Source organism: Rattus norvegicus, chromosome 10, assembly GCF_021556685.1.
Source record: "Rattus norvegicus strain SHRSP/BbbUtx chromosome 10, alternate assembly SHRSP_T2T, whole genome shotgun sequence".
NCBI classification, from domain to species: domain Eukaryota; kingdom Metazoa; phylum Chordata; class Mammalia; order Rodentia; family Muridae; genus Rattus; species Rattus norvegicus.
In genome coordinates, this window is record NC_141543.1 from 74,046,984 (window position 1) to 74,068,696 (window position 21,713).

The window sequence follows — 21,713 nt, forward strand, 5'->3', positions numbered from 1 at the left end:
TTAGACCTTAAGCCGTCCTAAGTTTGTGCCAGCTTAGAGCTTAAGATCTGCATTCAGAAGGCCATGAATTGCTGTTGGAACTCCTTAAAGGTTACCCACTTCTTGGATATTTGACAGGTTCTGGCAGAACTGAAGGAATATGCCACTGAAGTTGATGTGGACTTTGTTCGCAAAGCTGTGAGGGCCATTGGACGGTGTGCCATCAAAGTGGAGGTAAGGCTCCTGAGGAGATGAGATCACACGTATGGGATTCTGAGTGTTCATTATTTTACAGGGTATGTACATTGAAGTTTATCAAAATAATAAAGCACACACTTTTTTTAAATACTCGTTTTTATTTATTTTATCTGAGTACACTAGCTATCTTCAGTTACACCAGAAGAGGGCATTGGATCCCATTACAGATGGTTGTGAGCCACCATGTGGTTGCTGAAAATTGAACTCAGGACCTCTGGAAGAGCAGTCAGTGCTCCTAACTACTGAGCCATCTCTTCATCCCTAAAGCATATACTTAATAAAATTTTTAAAAATTAATTTAATGTATATGGGTGTTTTGTCTGCATTGTACCTTGCGGGTGCCAACTACCTGTGTAGGCCAGAAGGGGGTTTCATACCCCCTGGAATTAGAGTTCAGATGGTAGATTATGAACCACCATGTGTGTGCTAGGACTCTAACCCAGGTCCCCTGGGAGAACAGCCACTGCTCTCAATCCCTAAGCCTTCTCAGGCCCAGATTAAAGAGTTTTTAACAAAAATTGTCCCGGGTTCTTTCCCTTCTTTACCTAGACCCACTTCCCAAAAAGTATAACTTTAAACTCTTTTTTAATTTAATTTTTCTTTTGATACTTCTATATCTATAAATAATTTTGTTATTATTTATTGATTTCTTAGTTATAGATTTTTACCTGTTCAACACACCCACTTTCCCTAAGCATTTTGGGATGCTTGTCAGTTTTAATTTTTAAGACTGGGTCTTACTGTGTAGCCTAGGTGGTCCCAAACTCACATTCCCTTGGCCTTAGTCGTCCACTGTGCCTGACTTTCATTTCGTTTTCTTTTCCACACATTGCTTTTGGTTAATGTATGTCCTTAGGTGTTGTATTTTGTTTTGATTTTAACTTTTTTGATACTACCTATTTATTTTTTGTATTTATATATTTATTTTTTGAGGAGGCAGCATGAGCCAAGGTACATATATCGAGGTCAGAGGACAGTTTGTAAGAATTGGTTCTCTTCATCCACCATGAGGCTCCTGGGGCTCAATCTGAGGTCCCTAGGCCTAGTGGCCAGTGCCTTTTTTTTTTTTTTTAATCCAGTGATCCATCTGGCTGGCCCTAATACAGTACCACTTATTAATTGCTTTTTAGACTTATAGACTTTCCTAGAGTCTAGATTGGACTTGTAGCTTAGTGATTTACTTACATCATACCTCCATCCCCCTTTGATGACTAAATCTGGAGGGTTATGAGAGTCAAAAGTTTTAGATGATATTATGTACTTCCTTTTGAATCCTGACAAGAGGCCTGTAATGACCTATAATAGTTCAGAGGGATAATTGTTCAGACTTGTCATTGAATTTTGGGGACTTTTCTCATGATCCTGTCCTTAAAAAAAAAGTTACAGTATTAAGAAATCTATTTTATCAGTTTATTGTATATTTAATTAATAAAAGATGAATAGAAGCTAGATGTGGTGACACATGCCTTTAATCCCAGCATTTGGGAGGCAGAGGCAGGCAGATCTCTGAATTTGAGGCCAGCCTGGTCTACAGAGCAAGTTCCAGAACTGCTAGAACTACGTAGAAAAACCCTGTCTCAGAAAAGCAATAAAGAAACTATTCGGGGTTGGGGATTTAGCTCAGTGGTAGAGCGCTTGCCTAGGAAGCACAAGGCCCTGGGTTCGGTCCCCAGCTCCAAAAAAAAAAAAAAAAAAAAGAAACTCTTCTAGGATATTTTGAGCCATGGATAACTGAGAGAAAAATTTATATTTGTAAGTCCATACAAAATTTGAAGGAAGTTTAGAAACACACTGTGCAGGAGGCCAGAGAGATGGCTCAGTGATTAAGAGTACTTGCTGACCTATCTTGAGAACCGGAGCTCAGATTTCTTGGATGCTACAGGGCAGAGGTGGGGCTGAGGGTTTGGAGGGAGGCGGGATTGAGGGAAAGACCAGTAAAGAAACATCAGAAAAACCCTATTCGGTCTTTGTTTACTTAAGAATTCCAGTAAGGACCCCCGATTTTGATGTGTTCTTTAATTACCTTTCTTTACTCATACCCTCCCTGGCTTATTTATTATTATTATTAGTTCTATCTTTCCAGCTGTCCAGGTTAATGTTTACTCGTTTAACAGAACTTTGTGGAAGGTACAGACAGAGCTCTGAGCTCTGTGGTAGAGCTCTGGACCAGCCTCACGAGGCCTTAGGTTTGCTTTTAGCAAAATACAAAGAACCAAACCAAAACCTTTTTCAATTTGTTTTCTAATGATAAAATCTGGTATATTCCTAGAATTTTTAATGTTGATATACTTGGAGCTGTAGCAAATTTAGTGCCTGTCTGACTTAGTCAATGTATGTTTCTTTTTTATTTTTTGTGTTGAGATAGCGTTACTGGATTGACTTACGTTTTGATGTTTCTCTCCTAGCAATCAGCAGAACGCTGTGTGAGCACACTGCTTGATCTAATCCAGACCAAAGTAAATTATGTGGTCCAAGAGGCAATTGTTGTCATCAGGGACATCTTCCGAAAATACCCCAACAAGTATGTCAAAATTCTTGTAATTGTCTTTCTCAAATCATTTGGGAAACATATAAGTAAGGTACTTTGAAATTGACTTTTAATAATTAAGAATTGTTTTTCTTAATATAACTGGTCATAGTAGCTCTTTTTAATGAAATGTCAGAGGTACATAAGCGGGTAGCAAACTAAGACTTCTAGTTTAAAAATGGGAATGGAGTTTCAAGTTGGCCCCATGTGCTGGGATTGCAGACATGAGCCACTGTGCATAGCTACCTTATTATTTTGTAGAGATGAGACAGGCTTAAGCGTCTACTGCCTCTCAGCATAGACTAAGTCAAACACATAAGATTGTTTGTGGTCAGAGTTACCATTGAACAGGGAGCCTATTCTTTCCTAGTTGTCTAGACACACACACTTTTATGTCAGGCAAATGATTATGTACTTTATCCCCTCAGAATGGTCTTAATAGGATAGATGAGTCATATCTATATGAGTAGCCTTTAGAAGAGGCTATTCTTCTTAAAAAAAGCGGGGCAGCCACGAGGTTTAGTTTGCATAGGGCCCACTACCTTGTGGGAAAGCATTGTATAAGAATAGTTTTACATCACAAAGTTTTCAGGTTGGGACCTTTTAGTTTATAAAACAAAAATAATTTGATTCTGAGACACACAGTCCAGAATTCATGTGGGATTTGTGTTTTTGTTGTGAGGTTTTTTTTTTGTTGTTGTTCTGAGAAGTGTTATTTTTTTTTTTTTCTTTTTTTCGGAGCTGGGGACCAAACCCAGGGCCTTGTGCTCGCTAGGCAAGCGCTCTACCACTGAGCTAAATCCCCAACCCCGAGAAGTGTTATTTAGAAAGAGGACTACAACCTTTTACTGAACTCCTCCCAAAAGTGAAGGATCGGGTTTCTAAACTTTTTTTATAGGTTAAGGGGGGAAAAGCTCAATGGAAAGGTGTGTAAGACTTGTGTAAAAAAGGGGTTATGACAGTTTAAGTTCAAGAAAATAGTCAAAAGTCTGGTTTAATAAGTAGGAATAGGGCAGATACTTGGCCTTAGTATACTAGTTATCCACATTAATTTGTTTCAGTCTGATGTTTAAAATCACATCCGCCAGCTAGATCTGGTGACATAGGCCTATAATCTCAGCTATTCAGGAGGCCAAAGCAGGACAAGTACAAGTTCAAGCCAATCTTTGCAACCTAGCAAGATCCCATTTTAAAACAAGAAAACAGTAGACTTAATATAGCACTCACTGGGAAAGAGTTTGCCTTTCATTGCTAGATCCTAGGTTCAGTCTTTAGTAATAAAAAACAAAATTTTAAATTATGTTAGTGAAGGACATAGATTTAGCATGATGAACATGGGAGAGCCATTGATCTATAAGAATAAAAATAAATTATTGAACTTCTTATTAGAAGCAGGTCATTAGTGTATTATATTAGAAAGAACATAAAGATCTCTTTTGTAAAAAGTAAATGTGGGCTGGGGAGATGGTTCAGATAAAGCACTTGCTGTATAAGCTTTAGGACCAGAGTTCTGATCCCTGCTACCATAAGAGTCAGGCCTGCTTGATGGCACCCTTGTGAACCTAGTGCCAGGAAGCAGGAGATAGCTGGGGCAAGCTGGCTGGCTAGACCAGCTGTGTCTAAGAGCTCTTATTTTAGAGAGAGAGACCTTGCCTTGGTTAAAGTGGAGCAGGCCATTAAGGATTGCACCCAAAAATAGAAGAAGTGCAATACGAGACAGTTGTGATTTCTGATTTCATGAACTCTTATAAAAGTTGAAAGCTTAGTTACTAAAACATAATTGATCTAGTTTTGTGGGCACACACCTTTAGTACCAGCACTCAGGAGGTAGAGGTAGGTGGATCTCTGAGTTCAAGGCCAGCCTGATTTATAGAATGAATTAGAGGACAACAAGCTACATAGAGTCCCTGTCTCAAAAACAAAATGAATAAACAAACAAAACACAACAAACCGTAATTGAAGAACAGTGGTTCACAGTCATCTGTGACTCCATTGCCAGGGGATCCAGTGCCTCCTTTGACCTCTGCAGGTACCAGGCCTTCATGTGATGCACACACATATATGCAAGCTAAACGGTCATATATACAAAACTATAAAATTTTAAATAAAAACATATTTTAAAGAATACTTGAAGAAAAATTTAAGCCATACAATTTTGACTTACTACCTTCTGTCGAGTAAAAACCTTTGTGGCTTGGAGTCCCTTGTGCATGGTTTTTTGCTTTAGCTTCTGCTGTTAAATGCAGTTCTTACTTAGTGCATCTGTCGTAACAGGTATGAGAGCATTATCGCCACGCTGTGTGAGAACTTGGACTCCCTGGATGAACCCGATGCCCGAGCGGCTATGATTTGGATTGTAGGAGAGTATGCTGAAAGAATCGATAATGCCGATGAGTTACTAGAGAGCTTCCTGGAAGGTTTTCATGATGAAAGCACCCAGGTAAGTCTCTTCCATCCTGTGCCCCACAGTGAGGACGGAGAAGGTAAAATGTTAGCTAGTTTCCTGTGTGTGTGTGTTTGTCGTGGTTTCCTCTTCTCAGAAGGGATGACCCTCTGGTCAGCACTGTTCTGTAGAATAGCTGCGGAGCTGAGAGCAGGGGTCTTAGACTAGCCTGGGCACTGGAACGTTTGAGGGCTGCGCTCCCAGAGAGAGAGAAGCATCTACCAAGTCAGTTCTTACCTGCTGCGGGTGCTGCTCCTGAAGTGAGCGAGCTTCCCTGCAGTGATGGCGAGCAGTCACGAGGTTCTTATTTTCCGTCACTTAAGGGTGACTGCATATTGTCCTTGGTATTTGCTGTTGCTTGTTACAATACAGCACAGCGAGGTTTGAAAAGATTGTCTATAGATGATTAGATTTCTCCCCATCTGTCCCTCTCTCCTACTAAAATCAGAGTCAAAGGCCCAGAGAAGGCAGTCAGATTATTAAGCCCTTTCTCCCTGGCATCTGTGCTCATAGCAAATAGAAGTCTGTGTATGTCATCCATTATAGTAATTTAATAGGCTTAATATTAATAGTGGCACAGCAGGCTCCCGCTAATTGGCTCTAATCTGACACAATTTTGTTTTGGCTCTTATCCCAGTATGACAAACGATTTTATGAGTCCTTCAAACTTGTTAGCTTTGGCCAAAGTAAACACGGTTTAATCAAGAGCCAGTCTGTCTTCTTTGTGTGCGTACTTTAAACAGTACATTTAAAGGCTGGCTCAGAGGGTAAAGGTCATTGCCGCACAAGCCTGGCAATCTGAGTTTGGTCCCTGGAACTCGTGTAAAGGTGGAAGGACAGAACTGACTTCATGATGGAAGTTGTCCTTGACTTCCATGAGTGCACTGCAACACATGCATGCACACACATGCATGCACACACATGCATGCACACACATCATGCATTCAGACACGTCATCATCATCATAATTTTTTTTATTATTAAAAAGAAAGAACAGTTGAAATCTGGCCCAGAAACAAGCCATTTTTGATACCAAAGCTGCAACTGGAAAGAAAGAGGCTTGTGATGGTCAGGGGGCTTCGGACTTCAGCGACTGCTCTTGGCTGCTGTTTGTTACATTGGCTCAGCTTTAGCCCCTCATCTCGTAATCAGCGTCAGCGATTCGTAGTTGAGGAAATAGGAACTGGAGATGATGTCGAACTTTGTTTTTTAGGTGCAGCTCACGTTGCTTACCGCCATAGTGAAACTGTTTCTCAAGAAGCCATCAGAAACACAGGAGCTGGTCCAACAGGTCTTGAGCTTGGCCACACAGGTGAGAGATCTGAGAGCTTCCATTGGTTAGACTGGATGGTACGTCTTGTCTCATTCAAGGCTGCTGTTGCTGTGGTAAACTCCACAATGAAGAGCAACGAGGGGAGGAAAGGCTTTATTGTTGCATCACCTGAACCATAGTCTGTTGAGGGAAGCCAACAGGAACTCAAACTCAGCAGGAAGCTGGAGTCAGGGGCTGATGCAGAGGCCTTGGAGGGTGCTGCTCACTGGCTTACTCAGCCTGCCTTCTTATAGAACCCAGGCCCACCGACCCAGGCTTGGCCTTTTTCATAATGGGCTGAGCCTGCCCCCACCAATCAGTGATTAAGAAAATCCTTGCTGGGTTGGGGATTTAGCTCAGTGGTAGAACGCTTGCCTAGCAAGCGCAAGGCCCTGGGTTCAGTCCCCAGCTCCAAAAAAAAGAAAAAAAAAAAAAACAAAAAACAAAAAACAAAAAAGAAAATCCTTGCTTACTGTCTGGTCTTGTGAAGGCATTTTCTCAATTGAGCTTCTCTCTCTCATATGACTCTAGTTGAAATAAAAGTAACCAGGACACCTCTCAAGAAGGTTCATTTGGGGCAGGGTTTAGTTCTGAAAATACTAAAATGACGCCTCTTAACAGATTGTGCAAAATTGTATCTGGCTTGCACAAGTTTTAGCTTAGCTAGTTGAGACTGGAGAGGTGGCTCAGCAGTTAAGAGAATTTGTAGTTTTCACAGAGAACCCAATTTTGGTTCTTAGTCCCACATGGTGGTCCACAACCAACTGTACCCCCCAGTTCATTGGAACCCACGCCTCGTCTGATCTGTGCAGGCTCCTGTACGTATGCGGTACATATGCACACTCATGAGCATACATATACACATGAAATAAATTTTAAAATACAAAAATTTATTCTGGCTGACCCCAGCTTTTGTGATAATCTTGAAAATTTGATTTAGATTATATATTATCGATAATATGAAAATATGTGAAAGTGCTGGGAAATATAGCACTTGCCTAGAGTACCCAGGGCCCTATACTCAGTTTTTAGCACTAGAAAAAAAATCATGTTACCATTCAGATCCATAAAAATTAAAATGATTTTTTTTTCTTGGAGCTGAGGACCGAACCCAGGGCCTTGCGCTTGCTAGGCAAGCACTCTACCACTGAGCTAAATCCCCAACCCCATGCTTTTTTTATTTATAGTGTAATATGATGATTTGGTAATGTCTTGAATTGAATTTGAGAACAAGCTGGCTTTAACACAATTGTCAGTTAAGATGTGTATCTACACATGGAATCTGATTCACAAATTAACCATTTTTCTGTCTGTTTCTTCTGTTTCTAATGGTATATTATGAAAACATCAACCCCTTCTATAGTATTTTGCCAGTTCTGGGCTATCATTTTCTTATTACTAATTACTTAAAAATTCACTTGTAAGTGCTCTGGGAAATATTTTAGAATTTTATTTTAATTTTTATTATGTGTATGAAAGTACTTATGGAGCAATGTGTATAATATGGAACTAGTTTCTATGCCAAAACCATGTGTTTTGATCGAGACAGACACATACAGCCACTAGTCATGGTTATTGGGAGTGGAGGGTGGAGATCAGGAAGGGATTGGATAATTGTCAAAGATTTTCTTTTTTATTTTGTACCCTTATAAATCTGGTGTGGCATGATTCAAATTTGTTTGCTAGCTTTTCTTTTTCTTCTCAGGACAGGGCCTCATCTGAGTATGTAGACCAGGCTGGCCTTGAGCTCAGTGAACTTCTATCTCCTGTATGCTGAGATTAAAGGTATATGCCACTACACTCAGCAGATTATAATTTTTAAGCCATGAATATGCATAAAATTATTTTAAAACTAGAACAGGCGGAGCACTAAATTCAAGTGCTACTCTTTTTGAAGGCACATACGTTTGTATGTTGGTTAATGCTTAGTTGTTGGGTGTTCCGGGATTGCTGTTGTTGTTTTAATTTGTTTACCTCTATGAGCTCTTGAGTCAGGCACTGTAGTAGTCTCTTTCTATTACTGAGACTTAGCCAGTGTCTCCAGGAGGTGAATACAGTTACTTGAATCAAGAAGGAAGTTATGGGGCTAGAGAGATGGCTCAGTGGTTAAGAGCAATTGCTGTTCTTGTAAAGGAACTAGATTCAATTTCCAGTACCTGCATGGGGGCTCACAATGTCTATAACTCCAGTTCCAGGGAATCTGATACAACTTTCTGGTTTGCACAGGCTCTGTATACACATAGTACATTGTAGTCAAGTAGATACATATTTATAAGTAACAATTTTAAGGAATGAATTAGGAAAACAGATGTAAGGCATAATATGTGACAAGAAAATTCCTGCCAATATTCATGGCCACATTTATTAATTTTTATTAGTTAGTTAATTAATTTAGAGAGGGTGTCTTGCTATGCAGTCCTAACTGGCTCAGTACTCAGTACATATCCTGGATGCCCTCATTCATGCAATCCCCCTGCCTCAGTATCCTGAATATTGGAATTACAGCATGTGTGTACTTCCACATATGGCTTATGTAGCAGTTTTGGGTTTTTTGTTTAAGCTTACACCTGAGAGCTAAGGAGACAACTCGGTGGTTAAGAGTATTTACTGTTCCTGCAGAGGACTTGACTTCATTTCCAGCACCAACAGAGTTGCTGACCACCATCTGTAATTCTAGTTCCAGGGGCTTTGACACCCTCCTCTAACCTCTGTGGGCACTGCTTATACATAGTGTACTTACACAGATGCAGGTAGAACATTGGTACCAGTAAAATATTTTTGGTTGTGAGCCTAGCCTTTAACGGCTGAGCCATCTCTCCAGCCCGGTACCAGTAAAATAAAAAAATTTTTTTTTAAGGCTGACACATTTTTATTTATCGCACACGTCACACTGTGCTTATAGAAGTCAGTTGACAACTTGTGGGGGTTCATTTCTCTTTCCTCCTATCATATAGGTCTCAGAAGTTGAATTTCCCAAGGCCATTTAACTGTTACTGGATTAAAGTGGTTTTTTTCCTTCTCTTCTTTGGACTGTGAGTCTGGGCATTAGCCCATCTCAATATATGTTTAAGTTCCTTGAAACATTAGGCATATAGAATATAGAGAATATAGGCATATAGAATATATAGAATATAGGCATATAGTTATAACTATAGACTATTAAGTCTCAGTAAAATATCATTTTAGTAGCTAATCTGAATAAGTCACTACAACAGTGCCTTGACAGTAAGTCTGGCACCTTGGTGTCTCTGTGGAGAACAGGTCCATCTAAGTCACCTTGCCTTTGCTTCTCCTTAGGATTCTGATAATCCTGACCTTCGAGATCGGGGTTATATTTATTGGCGCCTTCTTTCAACTGACCCTGTGACAGCCAAAGAAGTAGTGTTGTCTGAGAAGCCATTGATCTCTGAGGAAACAGACCTCATTGAACCTACCCTCCTGGATGAGCTCATCTGCCACATTGGTTCTTTGGCCTCCGTGTACCATAAACCTCCGAATGCTTTTGTGGAAGGGAGCCATGGCATTCATCGCAAACACTTGCCAATTCACCATGGGAGGTGAGCAGGTGCAGGTCTCTTCAGCGAGAAGTGACTTGCATTTCGGCTGTTTGTCTTCCTTCTGTGCTATACCTGGAAAGAGCTTGCTGAGCATTCCACAGTCTTGCTGCTCTAAAGAGCTTCTTTCTCTGACTTCCAGTCTAGGAGCACAATAACACTATAGACAATTATGGTGAATATTATCTGTATTGATAACGTTTGGGAGTTACTTAAGTTCTGGTAATGTGTTAGTTAGATACTGGGGCTAAGGAGATAGCTCAGTTGGCAAAGGGAATTTGATCTCCAGAACCCAAGTGGAAAAAAGCTAGGCCTGGAGGGAGTGCCTGGGCACTGAGGAGCAGGAGACTGGAAGTTGTTAGAGCCCACTGGCTAGCCAAACTAAACAGTCAGCTACAGGTCTCAAGGAGAGATGCTTTCCCAAAAAGCAAGGCTGTGGACTGGAGAGACACTCAGTGGTTCAGCTTCGTTGGTGCTCTTCCAGTGCTCAGTTCCCAATGCCACACTGAGTGACTTACAACCCCCTGTAACTCCAGCTCCAGATGATCAGCATCTGGTCTCCTTGCATCTGGAACACATGCAGCATACACTTAGATACAGAAAGATACACATAAATGAAAAGAAAGATATCTTTCAAAAAAAAATAAACATGGCCCCTGAGAAATAACACTTCAGGTTGTCCTCTGTCCTGCATGGGTTGGCACATGCCCACATGCACAGAGAACCGTTATTAAGATATTATTTCTCTTGAATAAATGAATATGGGGAAACTATTAACAAAATACTTTGGCAGGATTGAGATGTATAAACAGCTTAGAGTCTACACATAGATACAGTTTTCCATTATACAGGTCTACTTTGTGTTGTTGCCACCAAATTAGGTTAATGAGATGAGTAAGGAAAGTGTATTTGGAGCAGAGCACAGGAAACATGCAATTTCTACCACGCTCAATCTTATAATCAGGGAAGGGGAACACTAATAAACTCTTTTTGCTTTTGTTTTTCTAAGACAGGGTCTTATGTGCTTGAGGCTCCCAGAACTCATTGTGCAGCCTAGAAGCTTCCCATGAAGCTAGGATTGCAGGCAGGCCTGGGCAACAGGGCCTGGCTTTTTACATAGGTCCTTATCAAAGCCTCTTATCCATATGTACTTATTCTTGTCTTTAAAGACTGATACAAGAAACATTTATACCCCTTTGGTATAAATGGAGGTGATGGCTTAGGAATATACTTCAGTGGTTGAGTGCTTGCCTAGTGCCTACGAGGCCCCTAGCACTCCAACTCATCCAAAACCAAAAGGAGTGAGTGTGTGTGTATGTGGGAGGGGAGGAGAGGGAGAGGGAAGGAGGAATGGCAGAAGAGAAGAAAGAGAGGAGAGAGGAATTGCTGAAAATGGCTTGTCTGTACAGTCCTTCCCTAATCGTTCTGTGACAAAGTTAGTAAGGGCTGTACTTGTTGTACTTGCGACATGGAATACAGCAACCCTGGGAAGCCGGAGCCTGCTGCCTCTTGTAGAGGTTCAAAGGGGGCAGTGCTGGGCCTTTAGAGTCACTTGGCAAAGAGTGCGGTGCGGTGGTCTACCTAAGTGCTTATTTGCTCTACATTTGCCAGCTGCTCTGTGAAGGTGTCTGATAAGACAAGCTACCCTTTGATAGCTTTGATCTCTTTGACGGCATTTGCGCAGTTACTTTACATGACTTCACAATGGGAAATGCTAGATATTGAATTTCTTGGACATATACTTATGATTTGTCTTGTTCTTCCCTATTTCTCTACAGGACTATCTCTTGTCCTCTGACTGTACATACCCTCTTAGAATATTCTTTCATTATAGTGAGGAAAATTATGCATTTTGCCTTCTATTTTGAGGTACTAATGTACATATTCTGTCATATTTCTTAGATGGCTCATGTTGTAAGTTGGTGGAATTTCACATGCAAAGATTAGCTTATGTGTCCATGTATTTCTTACATCTCTGCTTCTGCTCTTATTTGTCCCTTCTTGACATGGCTTTATTGATAGTTCTCAAAAATTCTCTTCAGTCTCTGCAATCCCATGTTATTTCAGTTAGTTTTCATGTGATAACTTCTGACAGACACAAGCACCTTAAAGGAGGAAGCGAGGAGAAGGGATCTCATCCGTCCATCCCTGTGCAGTGTGTTATTTGGTCTTAGGTTTCAGAGGGATTTCAGTTCATTTTCATGGGGAAGACATGGCACCCGGAGTATTCTATTCATGGCAGTAGGAATGTGAGGCAGATGCTTGTTATTGTGGTAACAAAAGCAGAGGAGAGCACGCTAGTACCAGAGGCAAATGGAACTTTCAGTAGCCCTCTCCTAACAGTCTACTTCCAACAACTGTGGAAACAAACCTCAGGGCATGTCCGTGCAGATTATCTGGATTGGGTAATTTAATTAGGAAGGCCTACCTAAAATGTGGGCTGTACTGTGACACAGGCTGCGGTCCCCAACTGAACAAAAAGGAGAAAGTACGCTGAGCATAGTTGTTCATTACTTTGTGCTTCCTGTTTGGTCAGAGTGTGACCAGCTGTCTCCTGCTCTTGTGACCACACCTTCCCTGCCATGACGTGCCAGTCTTCAGCTGTGAGCCAAATAAACATTCTTAATGGCTTTTATCAGATATTTTGTTACAGCAGTGAGACAAGTAAGTAGCACATTTATTATCTTAGGTGTTAGAAACAAGAGGGTAGGGTCCCATGGTGTCCAGGGTTTTCTCTGTCATAGCAGAGAAGGCAGAGAGACAGGGACACCCCTTCATGGCAGCAGGAGTTTGAGGCTTGTTGTCATAGAAGCATACAGGAAGCAGATACAACTTCCCAAAGCCTGCCTCTAATGATCTACTTCTGCCTGCCAGGCCCCACGTCCCCTGAGTACTCCACAACCATCAGAATAGTGTGACAAGCGAGGGACTGCATATTCAAACTGTTAGCCTGTGGGGGACATTCCAGTTTCAAGTCTTAACACCTGTTCTTTCTCATCGTTGGCTACTAGTCTTGGCTGATTCAAAAGTCTGTCTGAACTTTTCCAGTGCTTCTCTTCATACTCCATACTTAGGGGACTTACGGGCCAACCATAGTCACTGCTGATACACTACAAGACATCATGCTCTCGTTGGAGCCTCACTTTGATAGCCTGGCTCAGGTGGTATTGTTTGCATTCGATTACTAAGAAATTTGGTCATAGAGTTAACACTATGAGAAGCATACACGTGACCTTAGATGTCTGATTCTAGATCCCCTGCTCTTACCAATGCAACTTCTGCTGGCTATTTACCTGCACTGTGTGTATAAATTTCTGTCCAAATTCTTTTGTCTAGCTTGGACTGCCAGTCACTTGTGTTTAGTTGACTGCTGGACATCTGTAGTTATTTTTCTTAATACATAACAGAATTAAGCATCTTGAAGCTGTGATTGAAGAATGTGTTTTTAGCAGCAAAACAAAAACAGACCAAACCCAAGTGTCTTCTATTTCTCTTTTCCCCCACAATTACCCATTATCAGCCTCACTTATCATTTCCTTACTGTTTGTTTACTGCCATTCTCCTTACTCCTCCATGTTCAAGTCTTGTCAACGGTTCCTTAGGCCTTTTGTTTTCGTTGTTTTAACATTTATTTGTTTGCTGTGTGTGTGTGTGTACATGCCTCACAAGAAGGCAGCTCTGGGAGAGACCTCTCCCCTTCCATGTGTAGATTCTGGGGATTAACCTTGATGGCAAGAGCTTTGACAGTGTAGCTATCTTGGCCCTGTGTAACCCCTTGATTGCATTTTTAGAGTTTTGCAATTATACCCATGACATTCACTCGATGCTTTGAGGTATTATGGATGAAGACAGTTTTTCTCATTCCTCCTCTGTGTTTGATTGCAGCACTGATGCAGGTGATAGCCCTGTTGGCACCACCACTGCAACCAACCTGGAACAGCCTCAGGTCATCCCCTCTCAAGGTGACCTTCTGGGGGATCTTTTAAATCTTGACCTGGGTCCCCCAGTGAATGTCCCGCAAGTGTCCTCCATGCAGATGGGAGCAGTGGATCTTTTAGGAGGAGGACTGGATAGCCTGGTAAGCATCTTTGTTTCTCATGGTTATTTTTAGTTCTTGGTAGACTAGAGAACTCGATTTGGCTTTCTTTGATGAGCAGAAATGATGTCCTTTGTAAAGGACAGAATTATCTATCTTTAGAGAGTCCATTACTATTCTGTTCATTGTGATGCAGTATTTCTGCACATGTATAGGTTTATCATGTTGGCCTGCTTATAAATAGACCTTCTGGTATTTAGCCAGCATGTTATTTGGCAATCTCAATTATTAATGTCCTTACCAGAGTTCATTATTTTTCTTAGCTTCTTACAAGTTTTCCTTTGGTCTCAAATATCATTAAAATGGCTTTGTAATGGTCACCCTCTTGCAGGCTTTAAGCCTCTGCCTTGCTGGGTGTGGTGGCACATACCTGTAATCCCATCACTTGGGAGGACAGGCAAGAGGATTGGGAGTTCAAGGTCAACCTCAGCTACAAAGTGAGTTCGAGGCCGACCTGAACTAAATTAGACTCTGCTTCAGCACTCACAGACCCTAAAAAATACCCTCTGAGTTTTAAATATTTATTGGTTTGTGCCTTTTCCACATGAAACAGTTATTTGAGCATTGTTCTAAGATGTACTTTGTTAAACTGCTCGACTTTCCCCCCCTTCTCCTCCTTTTCCCTTTGTCATACTTCCAATTTAATTAGCTTCCAGGATTCTAATAATAAAAGGCTCCAAAGTCCAGAATGTCTGTGGACACATGCCACCAGCTTCGTTGTTATACAAGATGGAGAAATGGCAAATGCAGTAACTGTCAGTGTGTGGGGAAAAGCTAGGAAAATGATAGGTGGTACGGCTTCCTGCGGATTTTACTTAACCTTGGAACTACAATGTAGGTGTCTGATACACTGATGGCTGTCCAGATGCCTGAGGAGTTGACATATTCCCAGCACACACCTTAGGGAGGAACTACGATTTTAGAGATGGTGGAACCAAAGCCCCGTGCTCTTCTGTATATAACGGACAGCGTTTTCTCCTAAGCTGTATGAGGAGTGTGGTGTCTGTGGATTATCCAAGTCAGTATAAGTGCATTTAAGCTTTGGCAGAGGGTCCACTAAGGTACGGTCAGGCCACTGTGAGTTGTGCAGTGTATCCAGAGTCTAGTCACAGGCCATGCAGGAGACTCCGGCTTGTTGGCACATTTTGAACACCCCTATTGTGTTTCTTTTGCATATAGATAGCATTTGGGCTTGACTGGTTGTAGAAGAATAGTATGTGATACCATTCTGCATTGCTGTACATATAGCCTCTTCAGACTAAAGGTAGATAAACAATATCATGGAGCTGCCCAAGAGATGGAAATGGCCCTTATATTGACATATCAACTGCAGGTTGAGCACTGTACTCAGGTTTATGCTTTGACTTCCTTACTGCTTTCCCTGTTCTCATCAAACCTATGAGGGCAAACATGTTTACAAATGGAGGTAGAAAGGGGGCCCTGATTTTGATATTTCCAGGGCCACAATTCTAACAGGTAGATAGAGAAGTGATAGATAAAGATGAAACTCTGTAAATACTGCTTCAAATAAAAAGGCTGCTGGAGAAGCTGGGAGATGGCTAAGCCTTGGAGCATGAGAACGTGAATTGGGTTCCCAACACCCACATAAAAAAAACAGGTAAGGGCTGGAGAGATGGCTCAGTGGTTAAGAGCCCTGACTGCTCTTCCAGAGGTCCTGAGTTCAATTCCCAGCAACCACATGGTGGCTCACAACCATCTGTAAAGAGATCCGATGCCCTCTTCTGGTGTGTCTGAAGACAGCTACAGTGTACTTATACATAATAAGTGAATAAATCTTTAAAAAAAAAAAACAAAACAGGTAATAGCTGGGCAGTGGTGGTGCATGACTATAATCCCAGCACTCGGAAGGCAGAGGCAGTGCAGATCTCTGAGTTTCTGGACAGCATGCTTTACAGAGTGAGTTCCAGGAGAGTCAGGACTACAAAGAAAATCTCTGTTTGGGTGTGGGGAGGAAGAGGGAAGAAAAGAAACCAACCAACCAACCAACCAACCAACTAAAAAACAGGTAAGGATGGTACATGTTTGTAAGCCCACTACTCAAAGGCATAGACATTTTTGAGAAAGGATCTCCCTGTCAGGCTTGGGAGCTCGCTGTATAGACCAGGCTGGCCTTGAGCTCCGACATCTGCCTGCCTCTGCCTCCCAACTACTGGGATTAAAGGCATGCACCCAGCCTGGCCCCCAAATACTCTGTTTTTATGTTTGTTTGCTTTATTTTGTTTTTAAGTTGTCCAAGCTATTTTAATTTTACAGCCAAGATTGAGAACATCGAGCCGAATAAAATTCCAAATGAAATAAGGTAGCTGATCTCATATGCCAAGCAGTGGCTTCTTCCAAAAAAAAAAAAAAAGTTTTCTGACAAGCCCGTTTGACATATCTTACAGAAACAGACCTTCTGGGCCAATGAAGACCTGAGTGTTCAGTCTCTAGAGTCCAGGATAGTCCAGGGTGAAAGGGGAGAACAACTTCTTAAGGTTGTCCTTTGATCTCTGCACTCTAGTGCACACTAATAAAGTAAATATGAAATCGAGTTTTAAAACTAGACATCTCTGAGTTTACCTTTGCTTCTTCCTTTACCTTGTGGTTGGGGTATTTTGATTGTTTATGGAGTGCTTTACCTTGTGGGTTGGGGTATTTTAATGATTTATGGAGTGCTTTAGCTTGTGGGTTGGGGTATTTTGATGCTTTATGGAGTGCTTTACCTTGTGGTTGGGGTATTTTGATTATTTATGGAGTGCTTTAGTTGGTTGCTTGGCTGGTCGGTCGGTCGGTCAGTGGTTTTCCAAGACGGGTTTCTCTGAATAGCAGCCGTCCTGCAACTTACCCTGTAGACCAGCCTGGCCTCAAATTCACGAGAGATCCACTTGTCTCTGCCTCCCAAGTGCTGGGATCAAAAGTGAGTGCCACCATCTCCTGGCTTCCATTGTGATTTTAAGGAATTCAGTCTATGTTGGCTAGAAGTTAATTTTTATCAAATATACAGACATTGAAGACTGAAACAACCGAGTTTCCCTATTTTATATTTGGGGTTGCTTAGATCTCACTGTATGTCTATCTGTCCTCAGCCCCGAAGGTGGGGCCACAGGTGCGACGTTGTCTCGCTTTCTCGTAAAAGTTTATATTCACTAGCAGGCATTTTCAGGCTTTGTCTTTTAGATCCTTCTGACCCTCCAGTTTACCTTTTCTTACCTTCTTTCATCACCATGGTTGAGAAAGTTTACAGTTCAGTGACCTTTTCCTGGAGCTGCCACATTCAGGAAATACTAGTTTACCAACAACACCTGATAAAACTGTCCCATGAGTGCGAGTGGCTGCGAGTCTGAGGTTCTTGCAGCAATGGGCTGGGGTGTTGCTGCAATACGTAAAAGCACGTGCTCCCGAAGCTTGTCTATGTCTTCTTTTAAGGGGCAGTCTTTGAGAAAGGAATTCAGGTAGGTTTAGAAATGGAATGCCTTTTTAGTGCAAATGTGGAAACCAAATGACTCCCTAGCTGTTTCTTTTTTTTTTTTTTTTTTTTTCCTTCGGAGCTGGGGATGGAACCCAGGGCCTTGCGCTTGCTAGGCAAGCGCTCTACCACTGAGCTAAATCCCCAACCTCCCTAGCTGTTTCTGTAGTCACACTGCTGCTTCCATTTTTGTCACCCTCCCGCATTCTCCTTTTGTTTGTACTCTACAGACAATGTCTTGCTTCTGTTATTATAACCTCAGCTGTCAGCTTGTGAGTTGTAACTTCATCGGTTTAACATGCAAAGCCTGACGCATGCAGTCCAGGGTAGGCTCACACGGGAGTTACTTGCATTCAGTCTAGGGGAGGCTCACATGGGAGTTACCTGGGCTTCTCATTTCTCTGAATCAGAATCCATATTAATGGCATTCATAATCAGTTTATAAAGCTGCCTGTTCTAGGCTAGGTGTGATTTTTCTCACAGTGACTATCCTTCTGGTTTCATGTAATATACAAGATGACCTGAGGTGCATGTGTGTAACTCTTGCCTGTGTGTTTGTTATATATCCTCAAGAGGTTGACTGTGAGAGTAGCCACTGAATCTCTATTTTTTATTGCCTTTTAGTCTGTCAACAGAGGCCTTGCCTAAATTTGTCTTTTTGTTCCCTCTAAGATGCTGTGTGTTATTCTGTTTAAATGGTGCTATTGAATATCAAAAACTATAAAGAAAATATTATTCCGAGTGTTCCTCATGCAGAGGAAGGGTTATACACTGAGGAACTATTCTGCCCCTTGTTGGAGCCAGAGCAGCTTCTAGGCGGAGCTGCATTTCTGTGACTCCTAATGTACGCTTTTCAACGCCTCCCACGCTGTTCCCTGCAGCTCTTTACCTTGCGTCTGGTTGTGGTGTGTTGCTTTATTAATGTAGTGAGCGCTTAGCCCACAGTGAATTCTGCCTGAATTCTAGTTTTGTCATTTCTCCTGTGCAGTGACTTAAGAGCTGAGTTTTAAGTTTATTTTGTGTAAGTTCTTGTCCCATTTTGCCCATTTCCTTTTTTCAGTGCGAAGCCCTTTGTCAATTCAAAGGTTTTCTGGCCTCACTTTGCTAGTCACCTTTACCAGTGTAAGCAAACTCCAAGATCCTCAACCTGTGAAGAGAAAGGGTTTGTCTTGGCTCACAGTTTCGGTGGCCTTAGATCATGAGTACTTAGTTCTATTGCTCTGGGGCCTTTGAATGGCTAATCTTGATGGTCAACTCGACTAATCTGGAATTAACTAAAATCCAAGCTGCCAGGCCTGCCTATGATGGCCGTTCTTAATCTGATTATTTGAGGCAGGAAGACCCACCCCAAATCTGGCCCACACTGACTAGTGGTAGCCCAGATAAAGACGCAGGGACAATGGAAGGAAAGCAAAGAAATTTTGCTTTCCACCTGCTTGCCCTCACACTTGCTGGCAAGTTCATCCATCCTGTTGGAATTAAATCCTCCTCCTTCAGGATTCCAGTGTCGACTGAAAACAAGCCCCTCTCCAAGACTCCTGTAGGACTCCTGTAGCCCAGAATGGGACTGCATAGACAACATCTATGGTGACGTGGCACCGTATATAGCAAGAGTTCATGGTGGATCAAGTCCACTCTGTTTGTAGTGTGAGAAGGGTCACAGGCAGGGGCCCTTCTTATTAGAAGACCCTTTCTTAGTGACCAAGACGATTCCTTTTAGTTTCCGCTGCTTCCCATATCACCACAACCTTTGTGTGGACCAGACCTTTAACACATGGCTGTTTGGAGACCCTTACCCAAACTATAGCAGGCAGTTTTGGAAAAGTTTACCAGGTTTTTACTATTAATCCCTGTGTTAGGACTTGGATAATTTCTAATCCTCATAGTTTATCAGCATCTTGTGATGCCTCTGGTTTGTTTGTAATGACCGTTTTCTATAATAGAGTTTAAATGTTTCCCTTTCAAGATCCCCTTTCACCCAGTAAATTTTTATGCAACCCTCAATATATATTCACATAAAATAAGTATACAAGTCAACCATTTCCTGTCAATAAGTCATAAATTTATTTTAAATCAATTACTTGGTGTACATATAATTTCAACAGTAAAAATTATTTGTCTTTATGTTTCACATGTGTGGTTTGCCTGCATGAATGTAAGTGTACTGTTGTACCCACCTGCAGAGGCCAGGCGAGGGCTCTGGATGCCCTGGAACTGGAGATGTAGATGGTTATAAGCAGACATACAGATGCTGGGATCCAAACCTGACTCTTCTCGAAGTACAACAAATATTCTTTTTCTTTTTCTTTTTTTCCGGAGCTGGGGACCGAACCCAGGGCCTTGCACTTGCTAAGCAAGTGCTCTACCACTGAGCTAAGTCCCCAACCCCACAACAAATATTCTTAACTGCTCGCACCTCTCCATCTCTGATTTCACCACTTCTTAATGATCAAAGCAGATTTGCATGCTAATGAGATGGATATTGTTTGTTTTTTACTTAAAATATTACTCTTGGTAGAATATTTGATACTTCAGCTTTATCGTTTTTCAGAATTGATAATTACTTATATTTTATAGTTGTTAATGCTCAATGTTGTTTTCTCATTAATATGTAGTACAAAACTGGGGGAGTGTTGAAATTCTGTCTCAATTCCAAGCCAAAATTTACTTAATGATTTTTAAAATAGAACTCAGTAGCAGCTCACCACAGCAGTTTTAGAAAGCAGACATTCTAACACGATACAGAAATATATTCATTTGATACTTTTGAGGTAAAGAGCCAGGTATGGAGATGTTAAAAGTTTTTATTTTGCATAATTAAGCTGCAGTGTTGCAATAGGAGCAGGAAGCTTTATAGAGTTCACAGCAAACAGTACTGTCCAGTCTGAGCCAAGTGCTCTCCGGAGTATTCTTGGCTGTGAAGGAGCATGAAACAGTTCAGGTGTTGTGAAGTGATACAGAGTTCAGGTGTGGCTTTTTCAGAACCAGAACTTTAGGGAAGTCACGTGGTACAACATAGATTCATTGATTTAATTGTTGTTGGTCATCGAGTGTTCAGAAACTTTTTACTGTTTCCAAAACTTACATGATCATATATTCAATTATATGGTTCAAAAATTGTGTTCCAAAGTAGAGTCCAGTCTTTGGTTGGTATCCTGTGGACTGCACAGGACATGAGTGACATGGCTGATTTCTCATCTTGCAGTGTCTGTCTTGCTTAATGGTGATGAGTGAAAGCCCAGAACAAACTGACATGCTAGAGCACAATGTAAATTCCGTGACTGTTTGAGACAAAGCATAGGCTGACTTCTCTGAGAAAGCTCTATGCTGTACCTCTTCTGTTCTGTGGACATGGGTGTTTAGGCTAATGTGTTATTAGGAGGTGCATAAGCATTGGATAATGGGAAAACTATATTCATTTGTGAAAATAAAAAATGGCTGAGGTCATTGACCTTTCTTACAGGAAAGGAGTTAAGATTGCTCCTCTTACACTCTTTTAGGTGGACTGACAGAATCCCACCTTTTCATCTGCTTAGCATTGATTCGTGGTAAGGTATAGATAGGTGCCTTCCAAGCAGCCAAATGACATGCAGGCACTCTTCTATACCAAAATCGCACAGATGCTGAGTGTATAAGCTGGGTGAGGCTAAGGTAGGAGGGCCATTGGTTTGAGGCTAGCCTGGGCTATCATAGCAAGTCAGGGGCCACCTGCACCCACATGTCAGCATTCTGACTCAAAAACAAACACAAATAAACAAAAGCATGCAGGTAGTGCCTTTACCAAAGTGTTCAGCCTGGAGAGTCCATTTCACTTGGCTCTGTCATATATGTGCTGATGTTGATAATGGCTCTAGGCCAGGTAGTAGATGGTTTGTTAGCCTTTGGTGATTATTTTCTCCACTAAAATGATTCATGGCAAAATTGACTCCTAAGACTATTGCCAGTAGATGTACTCACATGTCACTAGAACACCGATCGTTTAATACATACTGAATGCTTACCAGGCTTTATTCCAGGTACTAAGTAAAGCTGTGAGCAAGCCAGTTCTTACCAGTGTCTCCTCTAGTGGAGGGAAAGG

The 21,713-nt window shown here is 41.6% G+C and overlaps 1 protein-coding gene across 19 annotated transcripts in view; it reads left to right on the top strand.

Moving 5' to 3' along the window:
- Ap2b1 (adaptor related protein complex 2 subunit beta 1) overlaps positions 1–21,713 on the top strand; it is a 112,268-nt gene that overhangs the window by 42,671 nt on the left and 47,884 nt on the right. For all 19 annotated transcript variants that reach the window (XM_087569512.1, XM_087569511.1, XM_087569522.1 and 16 more), the window contains 6 exons: positions 118–213; positions 2,643–2,758; positions 5,039–5,204; positions 6,421–6,519; positions 9,817–10,076; positions 13,959–14,151. In XM_087569512.1, the coding sequence (XP_087425638.1) occupies positions 118–213; positions 2,643–2,758; positions 5,039–5,204; positions 6,421–6,519; positions 9,817–10,076; positions 13,959–14,151 (930 nt within the window). The remainder of the gene's footprint in view (positions 1–117; positions 214–2,642; positions 2,759–5,038; positions 5,205–6,420; positions 6,520–9,816; positions 10,077–13,958; positions 14,152–21,713) is intronic.